General features: G+C 46.8%; 1 protein-coding gene across 3 annotated transcripts in view; it reads right to left on the bottom strand.

Moving 5' to 3' along the window:
- RSPH10B (radial spoke head 10 homolog B) overlaps window positions 1-23036 on the bottom strand; it is a 43779-nt gene extending 20743 nt beyond the window's left edge. Inside the window, exons 1-9 of one of the 3 annotated variants that reach the window (XM_039460577.2) lie at window positions 22797-23036; window positions 18472-18810; window positions 16647-16722; window positions 15529-15597; window positions 9020-9193; window positions 8108-8193; window positions 5931-6051; window positions 3253-3429; window positions 223-367 (exon numbers count right to left, since the gene is read on the bottom strand). In XM_039460577.2, coding sequence (XP_039316511.2) covers window positions 223-367; window positions 3253-3429; window positions 5931-6051; window positions 8108-8193; window positions 9020-9193; window positions 15529-15597; window positions 16647-16722; window positions 18472-18725 — 1102 coding nt within the window. In that variant the 5' untranslated portion in view covers window positions 18726-18810; window positions 22797-23036. The remainder of the gene's footprint in view (window positions 1-222; window positions 368-3252; window positions 3430-5930; window positions 6052-8107; window positions 8194-9019; window positions 9194-15528; window positions 15598-16646; window positions 16723-18471; window positions 18811-22796) is intronic. The other 2 variants (XM_074390695.1, XM_074390696.1) reach the window with 2 other exon arrangements.
- Between the last annotated feature and the right edge of the window lie 178 nt (window positions 23037-23214).

Here is a 23214-nt window from a genome sequence, read left to right as displayed (position 1 = left end):
CGTCTCTACTAAAAATACAAAAAATTAGCTGGAAATGGTGGTGCGTGCCTGTAATCCCAGCTACTCAGGAGGCTGAGGCAGGAGAATTGCCTGAACCCAGGAGGCGGAGGTTGCGGTGAGCCGGGATCGCGCCATTGCACTCCAGCCTGGGTAACAAGAGCGAAACTCCGTCTCAAAAAAAAAAAACGATGAATATTATTTCAACAGGTGAACGCTTCCTACCGGCACTGTCAGACAATCTTTGGGCAACTCCTGTAGACAGGTCCTGGCAGCTGATGAATTCAACTTCGAGATCTGAAAACCCAGCTATGTGATCATTGGAGAATGCGCCTTCGAACACACGCCCATTCTTGAAAGTTAATCGGCCCTGCAGACAGAAAAACAACTTTGTGCAGTTTAGAAAGAGTTTTTGCCGGGCGCAGTGGCTCACACCTGTAATCCCAGCACTTTGGGAGGCCGAGGCAGGTGGATCACCTGAGGCCGGGAGTTTGAGATCAGCCTGACCAACATGGAGAAACCCCATCTCTGCTAAAAATACAAAATTTGCGGGGCGTGATGGTGCATGCCTGTAATCCCACCTACTCAGAGGCTGAGGCAGGAGAATCGCTTGAACCCAGGAGGCGGAGGTTGCTGTGGGTCAATATCGAACTATTCCACTCCAGCCTTGGCAACAAGAGCAAAACTTCATCTCAAAAAAAAAAAAAAAGAAAGAAAAAGTTTTCTTAGAAAAACACTGGTAAATGTACATCAATAGCTTTTTCAAGAGTTCGGAGCTTTTTGGAGCATCAGGCTCCTGGTGTAAGTCTTCTCTCTCTTCCTCCCCTTCCCATGGCTCCTCCTGCTCTTCCCCTCTCTCTCTGTATCTGCCCCACAACCTTTCTGCAATTTTAAGCACCTCTAGGCCACAGAATGTGTCTTATTAAACTAGGTTACTGACCAGCAGAATGCCCATCAAACAATAGAGACTCCTCGATTTTTTTTTTTTTTTTTTTTTGAGACGGAGTTTCGCTCTCGTTACCCAGGCTGGAGTGCAATGGCGCGATCTCGGCTCACCGCAACCTCCGCCTCCTGGGTTCAGGCAATTCTCCTGCCTCAGCCTCCTGAGTAGCTGGGATTACAGGCACACGCCACCACGCCCAGCTAGTTTTTTGTATTTTTAGTAGAGACGGGGTTTCACTATGTTGACCAAGATGGTCTCGATCTCTCGACCTCATGATCCACCTGCCTTGGCCTCCCAAAGTGCTGGGATTACAGGCTTGAGCCACCGAGCCCGGCCTTTTTTTTTTTTTTTTTTAAGACAAGAGTCTTGCTCTGTCCTCCAGGCTGGAGTGCAGTGGCATGATCTTGGCTCACTACAACCTTCGCCTCCTGGGTTCAAGCGATTCTCCTTCCTCAGCCTCCTGAGTAGCTGGGATGACAGGTGCCCACCTCCATGCTTGGCTAATTTTTTATTTTTAGTAGAGAGTCTTGAGACCAAAACTCAATCTCAAGAAAAAAAAAAAGTTCCTCCTTTTCTTCTAGATAGTATGGTACATGGATGTGAAGGCTGGAACCACAGCAGCCATCCTGCAGTCATGAGAGAGGAAAACCACAAGGGTGAAAGTGACATAGTGGGAGAGATTGTAGATAGATGGAAGAGAAATCCTGACAGCACTGAGTTGTTGAGTCAAACCAACCCTGAAGCCTACATTATTCTGTATTATACATGGTAGATGACACTAGATTGTCTGTTACTTGCAAACCAAAACCACCCTTACACACACACAAGCACAGCAAAAACTAATTAAATAACCACTAAATATACAAGAAATCAAGGACCATTGAAAATATTTTGCCGGACATAGTGGCTCATGCCTGTAATCCCAGCACTTTGGGAGGCCGAGGTAGGAGGATCACTTGAGGCCAGGAGTTCGAGACCAGCTTGGCCAACATCATGAAACCTCCATTAGTACTGAAAAAAAAAAAAAAGAAAAAGAAAAGAGCCTGCGGTAGTGGTGGAAGCCTGTAATCCCAGCTACTGGAGAGGCTGAGGCACAAGAATTACTTGAACTCAGGAGGTGGAGGTTGCAGTGAACCAAGATAGTACCACTCCACTCCATCCTGGGGGACAGAGCGAAACTCTGTCTCAATGAAAAAAAAAAAAAAAAAAGTCATGTAATCACCTTAGCAAAACAGTTAAGTTATCCTATGCAAAATGGATAATGCAATTTAATGGAGAATGACATGATGCCTTTGTGAAAAAGAGCTCTGGAGGTGGATGGTGGTGATGGTTGCACAGCAATGTAAACGTACTTAATGCCAATGAGTTGTGCATTTACAAATGGTTAAGATGGTAAATTGTTTTTTTTTTTCTCTTTTTTTTTTTTTTTTTTTGAGATGGAGTTTCGCTCTGTTGCCCAGGCTGGAGTGCAGTGGCGTGATCTCAGCTCACTGCAACCTCAGCCTCCCAGGTTCAAGTGATTCTCCTGCCTCAGCCTCCCCAAGCTGCTGCAACTACAGGCACCCACCAGGTCCGGCCAAAATTTTTTGTATTTTTCGTAGAGACAGGGTTTCACCATGTTGGCCAGGCTGATATGGAACTCCTAACCTCAGGGGATCTGTCCACCTCGGCCACCCAAAGTACTGGGATTATAGGAACGAGCGACTGGCCAAGATGGTAACTATTAAATGTACTTTACCACAATTAAAATTAGAAATCTAGAGTGCCTATATTTACATCAGACAAAATAGACCTCAGAGAAATGAAAATTACCAGGGTTGGCCAGGCATGGTGGCTCACACCTGTAATCCCAGCACTTTGGGAGGCCAAGGAGGGGTGGATCACCTGATTTCAGGAGTTTGAGACCAGCCTGGCCAACATGATGAAACCCCATCCCTACTAAAAATACAAAGATTATCCAGGTGTGGTGGCAGGCACCTGTAATCCCAGCTAGGGATTACAGGTGGGAGGCTGAGGCAGGAGAATCACTTGAACCCAGAAGGCGGAGGTTGCAGTGAGCTGAGATCGGATGGATGTACGCCAGCCTGTGCAACATTATGTGATGATCAAAAGAGCCCATGCACCAATACATAATATTCCTAAATGTGTATGCACTTAACAGCAAAGCTTCAAATATATGAAGCAAAAACTGATACACCTGGAAGTAGAAATAGACAAATCTGCAATTATACTTGGACTTTTCCATTGCTTTACATAATTTCAGTGGCTTTACATAATTATTTAAAATGTGATCTTCCCAGGTCTATACTCACCATGCCATGTTTCTTATTGAAAACCCATTCTCCATCATACATGGCTCCACTGGCATAATAAAATTTGCCATGTCCGTGACGATATCCGTTCACAAACTCTCCTATGTATTCGTTTCTCAAAGGATACTGGGAATTGGGGATTCTCTTTAGAAACCACGTGTGTGTTCCAAAGCCATTCTGAAAAGAAAGCAAACTGCCATCAGAAATGAACAAAGCAGGCTGGGCGCGGTGGCTCACTCCTGTAATCCCGGCATTTTGAGAAGGCAAGGTGGGTGGATCACCTGAAGTCAGGAGTTCGAGACCAGCCTAACCAACATGGTGAAACCCTGTCTCTACTAAACACAAAAATTAGCTGGGTGTGGTGGCCTGTGCCTGTAATCCCAGCTAATTTTTGTATTTAAAAAATACAAAAGGCTAAGGCAGAAGAATCGCTTGAATCCAGGAAGCAGTGGTTGCAGTGAGCCGAGACTGCGCCATTGCACTCCAGCCTGGGCAACAAGAGCAAAAATCCTTCTCAAAAAAAAAAAAAAAAAGCACAAAGCAGTTTCTCTCTTTACCCAAATCCACTGAAAATTAGGACAAATACAATGAAAACTGGAAGGGGCAAAGAACTTGGACTCTGGAGTCACACAGACTTGGGTTCAATTTCAGCTCAGCTACTTACTAATGAGACTTTTGAACTAAGGCAGATCATTTAAGCCAGGTGTCCCCAAACTATGGCCCACGGCCCCCTGAGGCCATTTATCCGGCCCCCCGCTGCACTTCAGGAAGGGGCACCTCTTTCATTGGTGGTCAGTGAGAGGAGCACAGTATGTGGCGGCCCTGCAACGGTCTGAGGGACAGTGAACTGGCCCCCTGTGTAAAAAATTTAGGGAAGCCTGATTTAAGCTGTCTAAGCTCCTCATCTGTAAAACAGAAATAACACCTACTCCTCAGGTTAGATATGAAGGAGTTCAAAACCAGCCTGGCCATCATGTTGAAACTATGTCTCTACTAAAAAGTGAAGTGAGCCGGGCACGGTGGCTCAAGCCTGTAATCCCAGCACTTTGGGAGGCCGAGGCGGGTGGATCATGAGGTCAAGAGATCGAGACCATCCTGTTCAACATGGTGAAACCCCGTCTCTACTAAAAACACAAAAAATTAGCTGGGCATGGTGGCGCGTGCCTGTAATCCCAGCTACTCAGGAGGCTAAGGCAGGAGAATTGCCTGAACCCAGGAGGCAGAGGTTGCGGTGAGCCGAGATTGCGCCATTGCACTCCAGCCTGGGTAACAACAGCGAAACTCTGTCTCAAAAAAAAAAATGTGAAGTGTATATAAAGTGCCTTGCTTAATCATGATGATTTTCATTGTTATTTTAAATATTTATTTACTTTTATATTTGTTTATTTTTTGAGAAAGTGTCTCACTCTGTCACCCAGGCTAGAGTACAGTGGCACAATCTTGGCTTACTGCAGCCTTGACCTCCAAGACTCAGGTGATCCTCCCACCTCAGTCTCCTAAGTAGCCAGGAATATAGGCACCCAGCACCACTCCTGGCTATTTTTTATATTTTTAGTAGAGATGGGGTTTCACCATATTGCCAAGGCTGGTCTCAAACTCCTGGCCTCAATCCTCAAGTGACCTCCCAAAGTGCTGGGATTACAGGTGTGAGTCACTGCACCTAGCCTATATTTTTATCTTTTAAAGATACAAATTGGGCTGGGGGCTGTGGCTGATGCCTGTAATCCTAGAGCTTTAAGAGGCGGAGGTGGGAGGATCTCATGAACACAGGAGTTCAAGACCAGCCTGAGTAGTTAGGAAAGTGAGACCTTGTCTCTACAAAAAAATAAAACTTTTTAAAAATTAGTCAGGCTCGGTGGTAGTGGGCATATGTAGTCTCGGTTACACAGGAGGCTGAGGTGGGAGGATCGCTTGAGCCAGGCAGAGCCATGATTACACCACTGCAGTCTGGCCTGGGCAACAGAGCAAGACTGTCTCTAAAAACAAACAGGCTGGGTGCGTTGGCTCATACCTGTAGTCCCAGCACTTTGGGAGACAGAGGCAGGAAGATCACGAGATCACAAGTTCAAGACCAGCCTGATCAACATGGTGAAACCTCATCTCTACTAAAAATACAACAATTAGCTGGGAGTGGTGGCAGGTACCTGTAATCCCAGCTATTCAGGAGGCTGAGACAGGAGAATCATTTGAACCTGGGGAAGTGGAGGCTGCAGTGAGCCGAGATCATGCCATTGTATTCTAGCCTGGGTGACAGAGCGAGGCAAGACTCCGTCTCAAAACAAACAAACAGGCCAGGAATGGTGGCTCACGCCTGTAATCCCAGCACTTTGGGAGGTCAAGGCAGGCAGATCACTTGAGGTCAGGAGTTTGAAACCACCCAGGCCAACATGGTGAAACCCCATCTCTACTAAAAACACAAAAAAAGATAATTAGCCAGGCGTGGTGGTAGGCACCTATAATTTCAGCTACTCCGGAGGCTGAAGCAGGAGAATTGCTTGAACCCAGGAAATGGAGGCTGCAGTGAGCCGAGATCATGCCACTACACTCCAGCCTCGGTGACAGAGAGAGGGAGACTCCGTCTCAAACAAAACTAAACAAAACAAAAATAATAATACGTGAGTTGAGAATCATTGGCACGCCTGCCTCTGGGTATAAGCTGCTAACTCACCCGGACGTACCTGGATGCCCCTCTCCCACTGCCCGGTGTACTCTTGGTTGGCAGTCAGCCACCTCATCCTACCCTCCCCGTGGCGCACGTTGTCTTCCCACTGGCCTTCGTATATATTTCCAGATTTATAACTAGGATGAATGAAACCAAAGAAAAGCAATCAGTCGCCTCCTACATGACATTCACCTTTAAGACTTTCTTTTAAACATTCCCCTTGAACTCCTTTGAAGAAATCCAACCCTTGCACCTATACAATCTTCTCAGTATTTAAATTCAGGCCAGGCATGGTGGCTCACGCCTGTAATCCCAACACTTTGGGAGGCTGAAAAGGGTGGATCTCCTGAGGTCAGGAGTTTGCGACTAGCCTGACCAACATGGAGAAACCCCATCTCTACTCAAAATACAAAATTAGCTGGGTGTTGTGGCACGTGCCTGTAATCCAAGCCACTCGGGAGGCTGAGGCAGGACAATCACTTGAACCCAGGAGGCGGAGGTTGTGGTGAGCCGATATCACGCCACTGCACTCCAGCCTGGGCAACAAGAGCAAAACTCCATCTCAAAAAAAAAAAAAAATTAAAAATACAAATAAAAATATTATCCAGGCATGGTAGCAGGCACCTGTAATCCCAGCTCCTCGGGAGGATGAGGCAGGCGAATCGCTTGAACCCAGTAGGTGGAGGTTGCAATAAGCAGAGATTGTACCACTGCACTCTAGCTCAGGCAACAGAGTAAGATTCTGTCTCACAAAAAAAAAAAAAAAAAAAAAAAAAAGAATTCAATGAATAGGCACATGGTCCTAAGGGAGCAGCAGAATGGATCACCTTATTAAACCTTCTGATTGGCCAGGCGCGGTGGCTCAAGCCTGTAATCCCAGCACTTTGGGAGGCTGAGGCGGGTGGATCACGACGTCAAGAGATGGAGACCATCCTGGTCAACATGGTGGAACCCCGTCTCTACTAAAAATACAAAAAGTTAGCTGGGCATGGTGGCACGTGCCTGTAATCCCAGCTACTCGGGAGGCTGAGGCAGGAGAACTGCTTGAATCCAGGAGGCAGAGGTTGCGGTGAGCCGAGATCGTGCCATTGCACTCCAGCCTGGGTAACAAGAGCGAAACTCTGTCTCAAAAAAAAAAAAAAAAACCTTCTGATTGATTATTTAATAAGGTGACAAGGTGGGTAAGAACTGGGCTTTTAAAATCTTTTTTATCGTATCATGATTAGTTAATATTTGGCCAGTTTTGGAGATGGGATCTTACTCTGTCACCCAGGCTGGAGTGCAGTGATACAATCACGGCAGGAGAATCGCTTGAACCCAGAAGGCAGAGGTTACAGAAAGCCAAGATCCGTCACTGCACTCCAGTCTGGGTGACAGAGCAAGACGCCGTCCCCACTCCCTCAAAAAATATTCCACTCTGCTTAGAGAGAAAATGTTCTCTACAACTTTTGTACCTTACTTTTATTTATTTTATTTTTTATTTATTTATTTTTATTTTTTTTTATATTTTTTTTTTTATTTTTTTTTGAGATGGAGTTTTGCTCCTGTTACCCAGGCTGGAGTGCAATGGCGCGATCTCGGCTCACCACAACCTCTGCCTCCTGGATTCAGGCAATTCTCCTGCCTCAGCCTCCTGAGTAGCTGGGATTACAGGCACGCGCCACCATGCCCAGCTAATTTTTTGTATTTTTTTAGTAGAGACGGGGTTTCACCATGTTGACCAGGATGGTCTCGATCTCTTGACCTCGTGATCCACCCGCCTCGGCCTCCCAAAGTGCTGGGATTACAGGCTCGAGCCACCGTGCCCGGCCTATTTTTTATTTATTTTTTATTTTTTGAGACGGAGTTTCGCTCTTGTTACCCAGGCTGGAGTGCAATGGCCCGATCTCGGCTCACCACAACCTCCGCCTCCTGGGTTCAGGCAATTCTCCTGCCTCAGCCTCCGGAGTAGCTGGGATTACAGGCACGCGCCACCATGCCCAGCTAATTTTTTGCACCTTTAGTAGAGACGGGGTTTCACCATGTTGACCAGGATGGTCTCGATCTCTTGACCTCGTGATCCACCCGCCTCAGCCTCCCAAAGTGCTGGGATTACAGGCTTGAGCCACCGCGCCCGGCTGTACTTTACTTTTAAATATCCGAAGTGAACATTATTTGGGCCCACACCCCGAGCACGGCCGCAGTCACACCTACCATCTTATGCCCCAGCCTTTTTTGATGTTTTGCACCCAGTCTCCCTCGTACCAACACGTGCCCTCTTGATTGTAATAAATGGTGCCCTAAAACAAATAATATCATCTTTAAAACTATCAAGCCTCACTACACAAACGCTTTGTCAAATGAAAGAATGTCAACGCAAAAAGTAGAAACTACACAGAGGTCAACCGCACAGGTAGGCGAGACATATAACCCGTTATTTTTCTGTTTACTGTGAAGAAAATGGTGAAACTGCCGCACAAGGGGGAATGAGATAATGTCACAAAGCAATTGTTCCTTAATAAAGTGCTATATTAACTCACAGAATGACTGTATTCATCATATTCAAGTATATTCATTATATTGAGTAACTATTAGTCAATTAAGTACCTAGAGGAACCTTGGCCGCAGTGGCTCCCACCTGTAATCCCAGAACTTTGGGAGGCCGAGATGGGCAGATCACGAGGTCAAGAGATCGAGACCATCCTGGCCAACATGATGAAACCTCATCTCTACTAAAAATACAAAAATTAGCCGGGCGTGGTATAGACCCAGCTACTCTCAGGCTGAGGCAGGAGAATCGCTTGAACCCGGGAGGCGGAGATTGCAGTGAGCCGAGATCGAGCCACTGCACTGCAGCCTGGGCGACAGAGCAAGACTTCATGCCAATAAATAAAGAAGTAAGTAAAATGGTTAATTTATGTGACGTGAATTTCACCTCAATAAACAAAAAGTGGATATGCCCTGGACAGCGCCACTAGCCCATACTCCCTATTTCCCTCCATGTGGCCACCCAGCCCCCTCCCCTGCCCTCCACAGGGCCACCCAACCCCATGGCTGCCCCGCCCCCTTCCCGCCCCTCATGGCTGCCCCGCCCCTTTCCCCGCCCCTCATGGTTGCCCCGCCCACCTTCCCGTGCCGCTTGCCATTGCACCAGTGGCCTATGTAGGACACAGGCTGGGTGCTGCACTTGAACATCCCGAATCCGTTCCTCATGCCGTTGACCACTTCGCCTTCATACCTGCTGCCATCCGGCCACGTGTACACACCGTGGTTCATCGGGACGTTCTTCACAAAGTCGCCCTGAAGCAGAATGGCCATGGGGTGACAAAAGCAAGCGAGGGGCAGGGTGAAAATCCCTAGTTCTGTGGGCGGTTCCAGGCGCCGCTTGGGCTCTGATTCTGTTCCTGCCTTTCCGCCTGTGGACACACACTGAACATCTCCCTCGCATTCTCTCTCGTCCTTCCCTTTCTGCATTTCCCATCCTCTCTCATCTGACCTGACCACTGGGTAGAAGTTCAGGTAGGAGGTAACTGGGAGGTTGCAGGTCGACCGAGCTCCAAGAAGCAAGCAGGTAATATTGGAAAGTGCTGGCTCCCAATCCTAACCTGGGGAACTTCAGATTCTTAGAACCTACCTTGGCAGGGAGCAGTGGCTCAAGTCTGTAATCCAGAGTCTTGCTCTGCTCCCCAGGCTGGAGTGCAATGGTGAAATCTCTGCTCACTGCAACTTCCACCTCCCAGGTTCAAGCAATTCTCCTGCCTCAGCCTCCCAAGTAGCTGGGATTACAGGCACTTTAACCCAGGAGGCCACCAGGCCCAGCTAATTTTTTTGTGTTTTTAGTAGAGATGGGGTTTTACCATGTTGGCCAGGCTGGTCTCAAAGTCCTGACCTCGCTGGTCTCAAAGTCCTGACCTCAGGTGATCCACCCACCTCAGCCTCACAAAATGCTGGGATTACAGGTGTGAGACATTGCACCTGACTTTTTTTTTTTTTTTTTTTTTTGGTCATAGGTCTTGCTCTGTCACCTAGGTTGGAGTACAGTAGCGCAATCATAGCTCACTGCAGCTTCGACCTCCTAGGCCCAAGTGATCCTCAAACCTCTGCCTCCCAAGTAGCTGAGACTACAGGTGTGTGTGCCACCAAGCCCTGCTAATTTTTAAATTTTCTTGAGATGGGATTTCTCTATGTTGCCCAGGCTGGTCTCAAACTCCCAGCCTCAAGTGATCCTCCCACCTTGGCCTCCCAAGAAGCTGGGACTACAGATGCATGCCACCAAGGTGCAGTTGTGCATGCCTGGAATCCCAGCACTTTGTGGGTGCTGAGGTGAGAGGATCACTTGAGCCCTGGAGGTTGAGGCTGCAGCAAACTAAGACCACAGCGGAGAGATCCAAGATGGCTGATCACTAGCAGCTCGGGATTGTAGCTCCTAGTGAAAGCACAAAGAACGAGAGGACGCCACACCTTCACATGAATTCTTGTTGCTCACGCACCAGGACATTCCCAGCAGAGGAGCCCCACGGTTCGCCAACGCGACTCTTGTGACCGGCAAGGTGGTTTTGCCAGTGCCTTGGGAGCGTCAGTTCTTGGTGCAGAGTCAGAGAAGCACCATCAATCTTAACGCCGCTGATTTAGTCAGCACAGTGGGTTGCTCAGATTTCGGCGCTGAGAATCAATAAGTTGGACGTCCACTCAGAAACCCAACTACAAAGACGGTAATTATAAAGACCACAGATGGATAAATCTACAACGAAGGGAAGAAAACAGCCAAAAAAGGCTGAGAATACCCAAGATCAGAACGCCTCTCCCTCAGCAGGGGATCCCAGTTCCTCATCAGCAAGAAAACAAGGCTTGATGGAGAACGAGTGTGTTCCAATTACAGAAGCAGGCTTCAAAATGTGGATAATAAGAAACTTCTGTGAATTAAAAGAACTTGTTCAAACCCAATCTAAAGAAACTAAGCACTTTGAAAAAAGGTTTGACGAAATGTTAACAAGAATACACAATTTAGAGAGGAATATAAGCGAATTGATGGAGCTGAAAAACACAATACAAGAACTACGTGAAGTATGCACAAGTTTTAACAGTCGAATTCATCAAGCAGAAGAAAGGATATCAGAAGTCGAAGACCAACTCAATGAAATAAAACTAGAAGACAAGATTAGAGAAAAAAGGATAAAAAAGAACGACCAAAGTCTCCAAGAAATATGGGACTATGTGAAAAGACCCAATCTACGCTTGATAGGTGTACCTGAATGTGACGAAGAGAATGAATCCAAGCTGGAAAATACGCTTCAGGATATTATTCAGGAAAATTTTCCCAACCTGGTAAGGCAGGATAATATTCAACTCCAGGTAATACAGAGAACACCACAAAGATATTCCTCAAGATGAGCAACTCCAAGGCATGTAATCGTCAGATTCACCAGGGTTGAAATGAAGGAGAAAATACTAAGGGCAGCCAGAGAGAAAGGTCAGGTTACCCACAAAGGGAAGCCTATCAGACTTACAGCAGATCTCTCAGCTGAAACCCTACAAGCCAGAAGAGAGTGGGGACCAATATTCAACATCCTTAAAGAAAAGAACTTTCAACCAAGAATTTCACATCCAGCCAAACTAAGCTTCATAAGTGAAGGATAAATAAAGTTTTTGTGAACAATCAAGCACTCAGAGATTTCATCACCACCAGGCCTGCTTTACAAGAGCTTTTGAAAGAACCACTACACATAGAAAGGAACAAACAGTATCAGCCTTTCTAAAAAATACCAAAAAGAGCATCAATATAATGAAGAATTTACATCAACTAATGTGAAAAATGCCAGCTAATATTAAATGGCAGTATTAAACTCACATATATCATTATTAATTCTAAATTTAAATTGACTAAATCACCCAATCCAAAGACAGACAGGCAATTTGAATAAAAAACTAAAACCCATCAGTATGCTGCATCCAGACCCATCGCATATTCAAGGATACACAAAGACTCAAAACAAGGGATGGAGAGAGACTTACCAACCAAACAGAGAGCAAAAATAAATAAATAAAAAGCAGAAGTTACAATTTTTGCCTCTGATAAAATAGTCGTTAAAGCAATAAAGATCCAAAGAAGCAAAGAAGGACATTATATAATGATAAAAGGATCAATGCAACAACAAGAAGAGCTAAAGATCCTAAATATATACGCACCCAATACAGGAATACCCAGACATAAAAGACTAATAAAGAGACTTAGACTCCCACACAATAATAGTGGGAGACTTTAACATTAATATTAGACAGATCAATGAGACAGAAAATGAACAACGATATCCAGGACTTGAACTCAGATCTGGAACAAGTAAACGTAATTAACATTTATAGAACTCTCCACTTTAAATACACAAAATATACACTCTTATCAGTACCACATCATATCAACTTAGAAGTTTAAACGAAATGTTGATTGCCTCCTTGTCTGTTATTCTCTTCCCTCATTTTCTTTCATGTCTCCATTATTAAGGATAATTACAGGCATACCCATGTTTAGACTGCATTCTAGCCCGGGCAATAAAGCAATACCCACATCGTCTCTCCCTCTTCCTCTTTCTTCCTCTTCTTTATTCTTTTTCTTATTATTAAAAAAAAAAATCTAATCTCCTTTCCTTTTGCCCCACTTTTCCTCCCCATTCTCTCTTCTTATAAAATATATATATATATATATATATATATATATATATATATATAAGAAAATTCAAATTTAAACATCGGTCAACCAACGTAACTATAAAGTAAAACTGCCAACAAGAAAAAAAAAAAAAAGACCACAGCATTTCAGCCAGGGTGACAGAGCAAGATCCTGTCTCTAACAGAAAAAAAAAAGCCAGAACCTGCTCAAAGGAGGTGAATTCACTGTTCCCTCCAGGCTTCGTGATGACTGGGGAAATCCCTTCCCCTCTCCGCCAAGATGGAGTTTTGCTCTTTTTGCCCAGGCTGGAGTGCAGTGGTACAATCTCAGCTCATTGCCTCCCAGGTTTAAGCAATTCTCCTCCTCCCAAGTGGCTAGCATTACAGGTGTATGCCATCACGCCCTACCAATTTTTGTATTTTTAGTAGAGATAGGGTTTTACCATGTTAGCCAGGCTCCCAAAGTGTTGGAATGACAGGTGCAAGCCACCGTTTCTGGCCAGGAAATCCCTCTTTCTGCCACGGGTCATCAGAATATTCTTTAAACGTGTCAGTCAACAGCTTGAGCTGAGGGCACCCGCTAGGGAATACGCTCTGCCAGGACATCAGAGTGGGCAGCACACACAACAGTGCACACTACCCAGCGGCATCAGATTCTCTTCCAGAAACCTCCACTCCGCGGAAGCAGCCAAGTCAGCAGAGAAAAGGGGACAGCGAAGCCTGACCTGATCACTAGCCAGGACCCATGAAGCTAGCCGGCCTTTCTCTGAGGATGCTTCTAGGAGACCCCTGAGTCCTGCCCAGAAGCCACCCTTACTGGCTGCAGCGGAGGGTCTGTGGCTGTGAAAGTGACATCTTCACCTTCCGAGAGTTTCCAGAGACAACAAGGCACAGGGGGTTTCTTGGTACATTGCCATTTAAGGGCCAGAAACCAGGCACAGTGGCTCAAGCCTGTAATCCCTGCACTTCGGGAGGCCGAGGTGGGCAGATTACCCAAGTCAGGAGTTTGAGACCATCCTGGCCAACATGGCAAAACCCCCCGTCTCTACCAAAAACACAAAAATTCGCGGAGCGTGGTTGTGCACGTCTGTAATCTCAGCTACTGTGGAGGCTGAAACACGTCTGTAATCTCAGCTACTATGGAGGATTCTACTATGGAAAATCGCTTGAACCCAGGAGGTGGAGGTTGCCATGAGCTGAGATTCCGCCACTGCACCCCAGCCTGGGCAACAGAGTGAGACTCCATCTGAAAAATAAATAAATAAAACAAGAACCAGAAACCTTGAATGTCGGTTGCAGGCTAGAAGGCAGGATGTCAAATGGGAAGGGAGCTGACATGAATCTGAGGTGGGGACCCAATCCTCAAGCTCCCTGGAACCTGGAGATCCTCCTTGCGCCGCGCCGACAGTGAGGGTCAGCCCAGCCCTCTCTCTCCCTGCTCCTCTACAGTTTGCCTCTCACTGATTAGCTGCAGTTGGATTCACGGCCCAAGCTTGACTCCATTTCCATCAGAACCTGGGTGTTATCTGAATAAGCGCATTACGTGCATGTGTTTTAAATGTCTTCATTACCATTTATAAACACCATCTGCGAGCAACTCTGCACTGGGGATTTTTAGATTAGCATTTCAGGCGCTCACTCACTTTGTGGGTGGGAATTGAAGCTGATACAATCCTTTGGAGAACAATTTGGTCCTTGCAATGGGTTTAAAAATACAGTCCCCTCAACCCAGCAAAGCAGGTTAAATAAAAGCCACATAATGGAATCCATGCAGCCAGTAAAAACAGTTAGAGCTGCATGAATGGATATGGGTTGAACTCTAAAAAAATAAAGGTACAGGCCAGGTGCAGTGGCTCACGCCTATAATCCCCAGCACTTTGGGAGGTTAAGGTGGGAGGATCGCTTGAGCCCAGGAGTTCGAGACCAGCCTGGGCAACACAGCACGACCCCGTCTCTATATAAAAGTAAAAATAAATTAGCTGGGTGCTGTGGTGCACACCTGTAGTCACAGTTACCCAGGAGGCTGAGGAGAGAGGATCGCTTGAGCCTAGGAGTTTGAGGCTGCAGTGAGTCATGATCTCACCACTACACTTCGGCCTGGGCAACAAAGCAAGACCCCACCTCAGATTAAATAAATAAATACATAAAGGTGCCAAAGAGAGTGTATAGTAAACTATGCATATCTGTAAAAAACAAGACAGGCTACAGAAGTTCAAGGCTGCAGTGAATCGTAATTGCAACACTGAACTCCAGCCTGGGCAACACAGCAAGACCCTGTCTCCAAAACAAACAAACAAACAAAAAAAACCAAAGTAAAGTGTGCCTTATATTTGCTGGCAGCTGATTAGTTTAAAAAAAAAAAAAAAAAGGACAGGCTGCATACACGTTTGTGTGCCCTGTGCTTAGAGCACATGGAGTGGAGTACTTCTAGAACACACAAATGAAACCAATAACAACAGTTACTGGTGGGTCCCATGCAGTCAGGAATTACTATATCCTTCCTTTGCTCCTGTGAATTTTTCTTCTCTTTTCTTTCTTTTTTTTTTTTTTTTTTTTTTTTTGACAGAGTCTCAATCTGTAGCCCAGGCTGGAGTGCAGTGATCCAATCTTGGCTCACTGCAACCTCCGCCTCCCGGGTCCCGGTTCAAGCAATTCTCCTGCCTCAGCCTCCTGAGTAGCTGAAATTACAGGCACATGCCACCATGCACAGCTTATTTTTGTATTTTTAGTAGAGATGGGGTTTCACTATGTTGGCCAGGCTCGTCTTGAACTCCTGACCTCGTGATCCACCTGCCTTGGCCTCCCAGAGGGCTGTGATTACAGGCATGAGCCACCGCACCCGACCGGTTCTGTGAATTTTTCTTAATCCTTGTGTTGAATTACTTCTATGAAAACAGTCTGTTCAACTGCGGGAAACTGATCATTCCATCCCATAATCACAGTTTAGAACTATAACTGGTTATATGCCTTACCTCATATTTTAATCCATCAGCCCAAATATAAGTCCCTTGTCCATGCATGAGTCCTTCTGAAAACATACCCTTCAAAGCAAAGCAACAACAAAACCTTAGAATGCAACTGATCAAATATATTTGAGCTAGGGTCTGGTTCTGTCACCCAGGCTGGAGTGCAGTGGTGTGATTATAGCTCACTGTAGCCTTGACCTCACAGGCTCAAGCAATCCTCCCGTTTTAGCCTCCCAACTAGCTAGGGCTACAGGCATCGGCCACCATGCCCAGCTAATTTTTGTATTTTTTGTAGAGACAGGGTTTCACCATGTTGGCCGAGCTGGTCTCAAAATCCTGAGCTCAAGCGATGCGCCCACCTCAGACTCCCAAATTGCTGGGATACAGGATGAACCACCGTGCCTGGCCTACAGCTGATGATTTTATCCCACAGTTGCCTTAGCCCAGTTTCACGTGCATGAAGATGCTTGCCTGAACACTCAGCAGCAGCTGAGTCCTATAGAGTCCTACTTCAGCTGGCTGCACGCTGGGATCCATCCTTCTCCAAAAAGGATCTAGGGGGAAGTCCTCATCTTCATCAGCTAAGGATGACCTCAGCTACAGAAACGTGTTCTCAACCAGTTGTGGGGGCTCACGCCTGCACTCCCAGCACTTTAAGAGTCTGGGGCAGGAGGATCACTTGTGCCCAGGAGTTCAAGACCAGCCCTGACAACATAGCAAGTCCTTGTCTCTACCAAAAAAAAAAAAAAATTAATTAGCCAGGCATGGTAGCACACGCCTGTAGTCCCAGCTATTCAAGAGGCTGAAGAGGAAGGATCGCTTGACTCCAGGAAGTCAAGGCTGCAATGAGTTATGATTGTGCCACTGCACTCCAGCCTGGGTGACAAAGTGAAATGATGTCTCAAAAAAAAAAAGAGAAAGAATCACGAAAAGAAATCTAAAATCACTTCTGTTATGCTGAGCATTACTTTTACCTTAAATAGGTCATCGGGGTTCAGAATAAAATCAGCATGAAGTGCTTCCAGTTTCTTTTGAAGCATCAGTGGACTTGAAGATTTGCAAATCTACGACCATCACCCCACACCTTCCTCCCCTTCCTGCAGGTTCTCAAGCGGGCAACTTACCCGATAGGTACAACCGCCTTGAAAGGCTGCAAAGCCCTCTCCCTCGTACAGCCCACGAACTTTCTCCCCTTCATAGCTACAAAGAAATAAAGGTCATTCAAGGTAATGAACAATGTGAATAAACCCAAATGACAATGGGTTAAAATATATAACTATGTAATGGAAGGAATAAAGTCAGAAATATATATATATATATATATATACACATATATATATATGTACATATATATATATACATGTACATAGCTAAAAAGTAGAATAGGTTACCAGGGGTTTGAAGGAGGGGGTGAGGAATGAAGGATTTTGTTGCAGGTGGTGTTGTTTTTGAGACAGAGTCTCACTCTGTCACCCAGGCTGGAGTGCAGTGGCGCCATCTTGGCTCACTGCAACCTCTGCCTCCCAGATTCAAGTGATTCTCCTGCCTCAACCTCCTGAGTAGCTGGGACTACAGGTGCGCTTCACCACACCTAGCTAATTTTTGTGTTTTTAGTAGAGACAGGGTTTTGGCATGTTCATCAGGCTGGTCTCGAAATCCTGGCCTCAAGTGATCCTCTGCCTCAGCTTCCCAAAGTGCTGGGATTACAGGCTTGAACCACTGAACCTGGCCAGGAGTTACTATTTAATAGATAGTTGTACAACACTGTGAATGTACTTAATGCCATTGATTAAGATAGCACATTTTGTTATATATATTTTTCAGCAGTAAACTATATATATATATATATATGCCACGGGTTCTGTGTTTGCTACTTGGGTAATGAGCTTATTAGAAGCCCAAATCTGAGCATCACACAACAAGCCCGTGTAAGAAACCTGCACATGTAACCCCCTAAATCTAAAATAAAATAATTTTTTACAATAAATAAAATTACCTTCAGGCCAGGTGCAGTGACTCATGCTTGTTATCCCAGCACTTTGGGAGGCCAAGGCAGGTGGATCACCTGAGGTCAGGAGTTCGCGACCAGCCTGCCCAACATGGTGAAACCCCGTCCCTACTAAAAATACCAAAAAAATGGCCATGCACAGCGGCTCATACCTGTAATCCCAGCACCTTGGGAGGCTGTGGCGGGTGGACCACGAGGTCAGGAGTTGATGACCAGCCTGACCAAGATGGTGAAACCCTGTCTCTACTAAAAATATAAAAAATAGCCGGGCATGGTGGCCCATGCCTGTAATCTCAGCCACTCAGGAGGCTGAGGCAGGAGAATCACTTGAACCTGGGTGGCAGAGGTTGCAGTGAGCCGATATTGAGCCACTGCACTCCAGGCTGGGTGACAAAGTGAGACTCTGTCTCCAAACAACAACAACAAAAATTAGCCAGCCGTGGTGGTGTGTGCGTATAATCCCAACTACCCAGAAGGCTGAGGCGGGAGAATCGCTTGAACCTGGGAGGCGGAGGTTGCAGTGAGCTGAGATTACGCTACTGCAATCCAGCCTGGGTGACAAGAGTGAAACTCTGTCTCAAAATAAAATAAAATAGGTCGGGCTTGGTGGCTCACGCCTATAATCCCAGCACTGTGGGAGGCTGAGGTGGGCAGATCACAAGGTCAGAAGTTCGAGACCACCCTGGTCAACATAGTAAAACCCCATCTCTACTAAAAATACAATAAATCAGCTGGCTGTGGTGGCACATGCCTGTAATCCCAACTACTTGGAAGGCTGAGGCAGGAGAACTGCGTGAACCTGGCAGGTGGAGGTTGCTGTGAGCCAAGATCACACCATTGCACTCCAGCCCAGGCAACAGGAGTGAAAATCCATCTCAAAATAAAATAAAATAAAAACTGACCGGCAGTGTTACACCCTATTGCACCCCCATTAAAATCACCTTTCCACTATGAGTTTGGTCAGAATGGACTCTTCATATTGGGTGGCATCTTCATTCTGCTGAACATTCGGGGGGTCTTTTTTGGGTTTCATTTCGTTGAGCTGCGTTCCTAGCAGTGGGACACCCACTGGGGACATGTCTTGCCTAGTGGCGTTGCCATCTTGTTTGGAAAAGTCTGGGTTGTCAGAGAGGGATGAGGGGGAGCGGGCAGACTTCTCCCCTTTTTTGTCTGCTTTTTTCTTTTCTTTCACCATTGCCCTGAGACGATCCGATGTTTCCTTTTATCAATTGGTTCCTTTGGTTCAGAGCTGCTGGTTTCAAAGCACTGATGAGTTTTATCTGAAAAAAAAAAAAAAATTATGTCTCCAAACACTTGGGGTTTTCATTTGTAGTTAATGTTTTAGCTTTACAACACAATGTCCTTATCGTTATCCTCTCAAAGTCTGAAAAATTAGTTACCAGGGCCAGGTATGGTGGCTCACACCTGCAATCCCAGAACTTTGCGGGGCTGAGGTGGGAGGATCAGGTTGAGATCACCCTAGGCAACATAGTAAGACGCTCCCTCTCTAAAAAAATAAGTTGGACAGGCGTGGTGGCACATGCCTGTAGTCCCAGCTAGCAGGGAGGCTCAGGTGGGAGGATTGCTTGAGCCTGGGAGGTTGAGATGGCAGTGAGTGATCACACCACTGCACTCCAGTCTGGGTAACAGAGCAAGACTCTCAAAAATAATAGTAAGTTTCAAGTACCGTCAGTTTATAAAAATACAACCTCAACATTGCATTGGTTCCAATTTTTTTTATTTTAATTAATTAATTTATTATTTATTTATTTTGAAATAGTGTCTCACTCTGTCCCCCAGGCTGGAGTGCAATGGCAAGATAAGGCTCACTGCAACCTCAAACTCCTGGGTTCAGGTGATTCTCCTGCCTCAGCCTCTGAGTAGCTGGGATTACAGGCATGTTACCTGGGATTACCAGCACGCCCAGCTAATTTTTTATATTTTTAGTAGAGACGGAGTTTTGCCATATTGGCCAGGCTGGTCTTGAACTCCTGACCTTGTGATTTGCCCACCTCAGCCTCCCAAAGTGCTGGGATTACAGGTGTGAACCACCATGCCTGGCCTATTTTATTTTATTTTTGAGACAGAGTCTTGCTCTGCTGTCCAGGCTGGAGTGCAGTGGTGCGATCTCGGCTCACTGCAACCTCTGCCTCCCAGGTTCAAGTGATTCTCCTGCCTCAGCCTACTGAGTAGCTGGGACTGCAGGCACGTGCCACCATGCCCAAATTTGTTGTATTTTTAGTGGAGACGGGGTTTCACTGTGTTAGCCAGGGCCTCATTCAAAAAAAAAAAAATTTTTTTTTCTTTTGAGACCAGCCTGGGCAAAACGTAGCAAGACTTCCATATCAAAAAACAAGAAAACAAAAAAACAGAATTGATAATGGACAACGCAGGATCCTGAATCTGTCGCCCAGGCCGGAATGCAGTGGCTTGATCTCGGCTCACTGCAACCTCCGCCTCCCAGGTTAAAGTGATTCTCCTGACTCAGCCTCCCAGGTAGCTGGGACTAGAGGCATGTGCCACCATACCCAGCTATTTTCACCATGTTAGCCAGGATGGTCTCAATCTCTTGACCTCCCGATCTGCCTGCCGCAGCCTCCCAAAGTGCTGGGTTTACAGGCATAAGCCACAGCTTTGGGCCAAAAATTTTTTCAGTTGGAACCATTGTCTAGCATTGTTTCCTGAAAGGTAACTCTATCATGAAAAAGGATATGTAACCTCCCAGGTCTTGCATGTGGCCAGTTCACACCATAAAAGCTCCTCTCTGGCCAGGTGCGGTGGCTCACATCTGTAATCTCAGCACTTTGGGAGGCCGAGGCAGGCGTATCACGAGGTCAGGAGATGGAAACCATCCTGGCTTACAAAGTGGGTGAAACGCTGTCTCTAGTAAAAATACAAAAAATTAGCCGGACATGGTGGCATACACCTGTAATCCCAGCTACTCAGGAGGCTGAGACAGGAGAATCGCTTGAACCTGCGAGGTGGAGGTTGCAGTGCGCTGAGGTTGTGCCACTGCACTCCAGCCTAGGCAACAGAGCAAGACTCTACCTTAAAAAAAAAAAAAAAAAAGCCTCTCTCCTTATAGGTCAGCATTATAAAGTGTTCAAGAGCTGGATTCAGGCTCCTGCGTTGTCCATTATCAATTCTGTTTTTTGGTTTTCTTGTTTTTTGATATGGAGGTCTTACTACATTTTGCCCAGGCTGGTCTTGAACTCCGGGCCTCAAGCAATCCTCCCACCTCCCTCCAAAGTGCTAGGATTGCAGGTATGTGCAGGCATGAGCCGCTGAGCCCGGCCAAGTGCTGTGTTCTAAAGCAAGTTGCTTCATCTCCTCTGCCTCACATATCAAATAGGAATAACAGTACCTTGTCTCATAAGGATGAAATAGATGACACACAGAAAAATCCTTAATTACAGGACCCAGAGCTAAGTCAATAAATGGAATGAAATGGAGTGATTATCTCATCCCCTTCTTGGGAGTTTCGCTCTTGTCGCCCAGGTTGGAGAGCAATGGTGTGATCTTGGCTCACTGCAACCTCCATCTCCCGGGTTCAAGCGATTTTCCTGCCTCAGCCTCCAGAGTATCTGGGATTACAGACATGTGCCACCATGCCCAGCTAATGTTTATATTTTTAGTAGAGACGGGGTTTCTCCATGTTGGTCAGGCTGGTCTCGAACTCTTGACTTCAGGTGATCCACCCACCTTGGCCTTCCAAAGTAGTGGGATTACAGGCAAGCCTTGTGCCTTTTTTTTTTTTTTTGAGATGGAGCCTTGCTTTGTTGCCCAGGCTGGGGTACAGTGGCACAATCTTGGCTCACCGCAATCTCTGCCTCCCAGGTTCAAGCGATTCTCCTGCCTCAGCCTCCCGAGTAACTGGGACTACAGGTGCATGCCACCAAGCCCAGCTAACTTTTCTATTTTTAGTAGACACAGGGTTTCACTATGTTGGCCAGGCTGGTCTCGAACTCCTGACCTCGTGATCTGCCTGCCTTAGCCTCCCAAAGTCCTGGGCTCTATTTTCAAACTTGAAATCATTGGTTTCCTACTCCCGCTAGCATTGCCTTTGATTGAGTGCCTCTCATATGCCAGACAAGCAAGGGATGGTGTCCTTGAGTTGTGTTTCCAGCACCTGTCTTTGCTTGTCCGGTATATGAGCTGCGGTGCAGTGTTTTCATGGCTTTCCAAAGCTGGCCCCGTGAAAGCGCCCTGGTCCCTCTAGGTGAATCCTGGGTTCAAGGCAAGGTCTGGTCCCTTTTCGTGGGCCTCGGTGCAGTGGGCACTTTTGCCCTCTTCTGCTTGGATAGCATCCTCGGACACCCCGCCCTCCAGCTCCATCCACCTCCAGCCTTTTCTCTTCCTCCATTTTTTATTTATTTATTGAGACACTTCTCACTCTGTCACCCAGGCTGGAGTGCAGTGGCATAATCCCGGCTCACTGCAACCCCTGCCTCCGGGTTCAAGTGATTCTCCTGCCTCAGACTCCTGAGTAGCTGGAATTACAGGTGTGCACCACCACACCTAGCTATGTTTTGCATTTTTAGTATTGATGGGGTTTCGCCATGTTGGCTAGGCTGGTCTCGAACTCCTGTCCTAGGTGATCTGCCCGCATCGGCTTCCCAAAGTGTTGGGATTACTTACAGGCGCGGGCCACCGTACTCGGCAAAGCCTTCTCTCTTCCTTTTTTTTTTTTTTTGAGACGGAGTTTCGCTCTTGTTACCCAGGCTGGAGTGCAATGGCGCGATCTCGGCTCACCGCAACCTCCGCCTCCTGGGCTCAGGCAATTCTCCTGCCTCAGCCTCCTGAGTAGCTGGGATTACAGGCACGTGCCACCATGCCCAGCTAATTTTTTGCACTTTTAGTAGAGACGGGGTTTCCCCATGTTGACCAGGATGGTCTCGATCTCTCGACCTCGTGATCCACCCGCCTCGGCCTCCCAATGTGCTGGGATCTTCCTTTAAACACTAACCTTACTCCTTCCCACTCCCTCGCTACCGTCTCAGCGAAGCGCCCCTGGGTCACCTAGCCCAACCTGCTTTCACCTCTACATTTAGAAGGGCCTTTACTGTGGGCTTTTTGGTCCTCTGTCAGTGAACTACAAATCAAGCCAATTTTGTTTCTCAGTGCGTGTTTCCTAATGTTTCCTCTGTTCTCCTGGGCTTAAGGAGAGGCCGTGTTATCACGCGCGGCTGTGTCTACGATCAGCCCGGAATAATGGGCTCCCTGCTACTAGTCTGCCCGACCTAGGCCCTCCTCGCCCATGACGCACGTGCTCGGGTCCTGGGAAGCCGGGAAGGAGCAGGACTCGGTCGCCACGGCTGTTCCCGCGTATGCGTGACCGCGGCCTGGGGCGCTGACCTCGCTCCAGGAACCCAGGGGCCTGCTCCAGTCGAGGTGTGGCACGGCTCTCAGCGTCCCAGACTCGGCTCGGGTCTCCAGGCAACCGTGGTCGCCAACTAGCGCACTGCGTGCTCTTAAAGGAGCCGCGCACCAGCGCCAAGCAGGCGTCCTTCCCTTTCTGGTCCTGAAGACGCTCTGCTGCTTCACCACAAAATAGGAATAACGCAGGCATTAGTTTTCCATTGCTGCCGTAAACAAATTACCATAAATTAGTGGCTTGAAGCAACACAAATTTATTATCAGTCTGTAAATTAGTCCCCAATGCTGGTTCCTTCCAGAGGCTCCGG

Source organism: Saimiri boliviensis, chromosome 20, assembly GCF_048565385.1.
Source record: "Saimiri boliviensis isolate mSaiBol1 chromosome 20, mSaiBol1.pri, whole genome shotgun sequence".
NCBI lineage: Eukaryota > Metazoa > Chordata > Mammalia > Primates > Cebidae > Saimiri > Saimiri boliviensis.
Note: the sequence above shows the minus strand (reverse complement) of the source record. Positions and strands in the feature narration are given on the sequence as shown.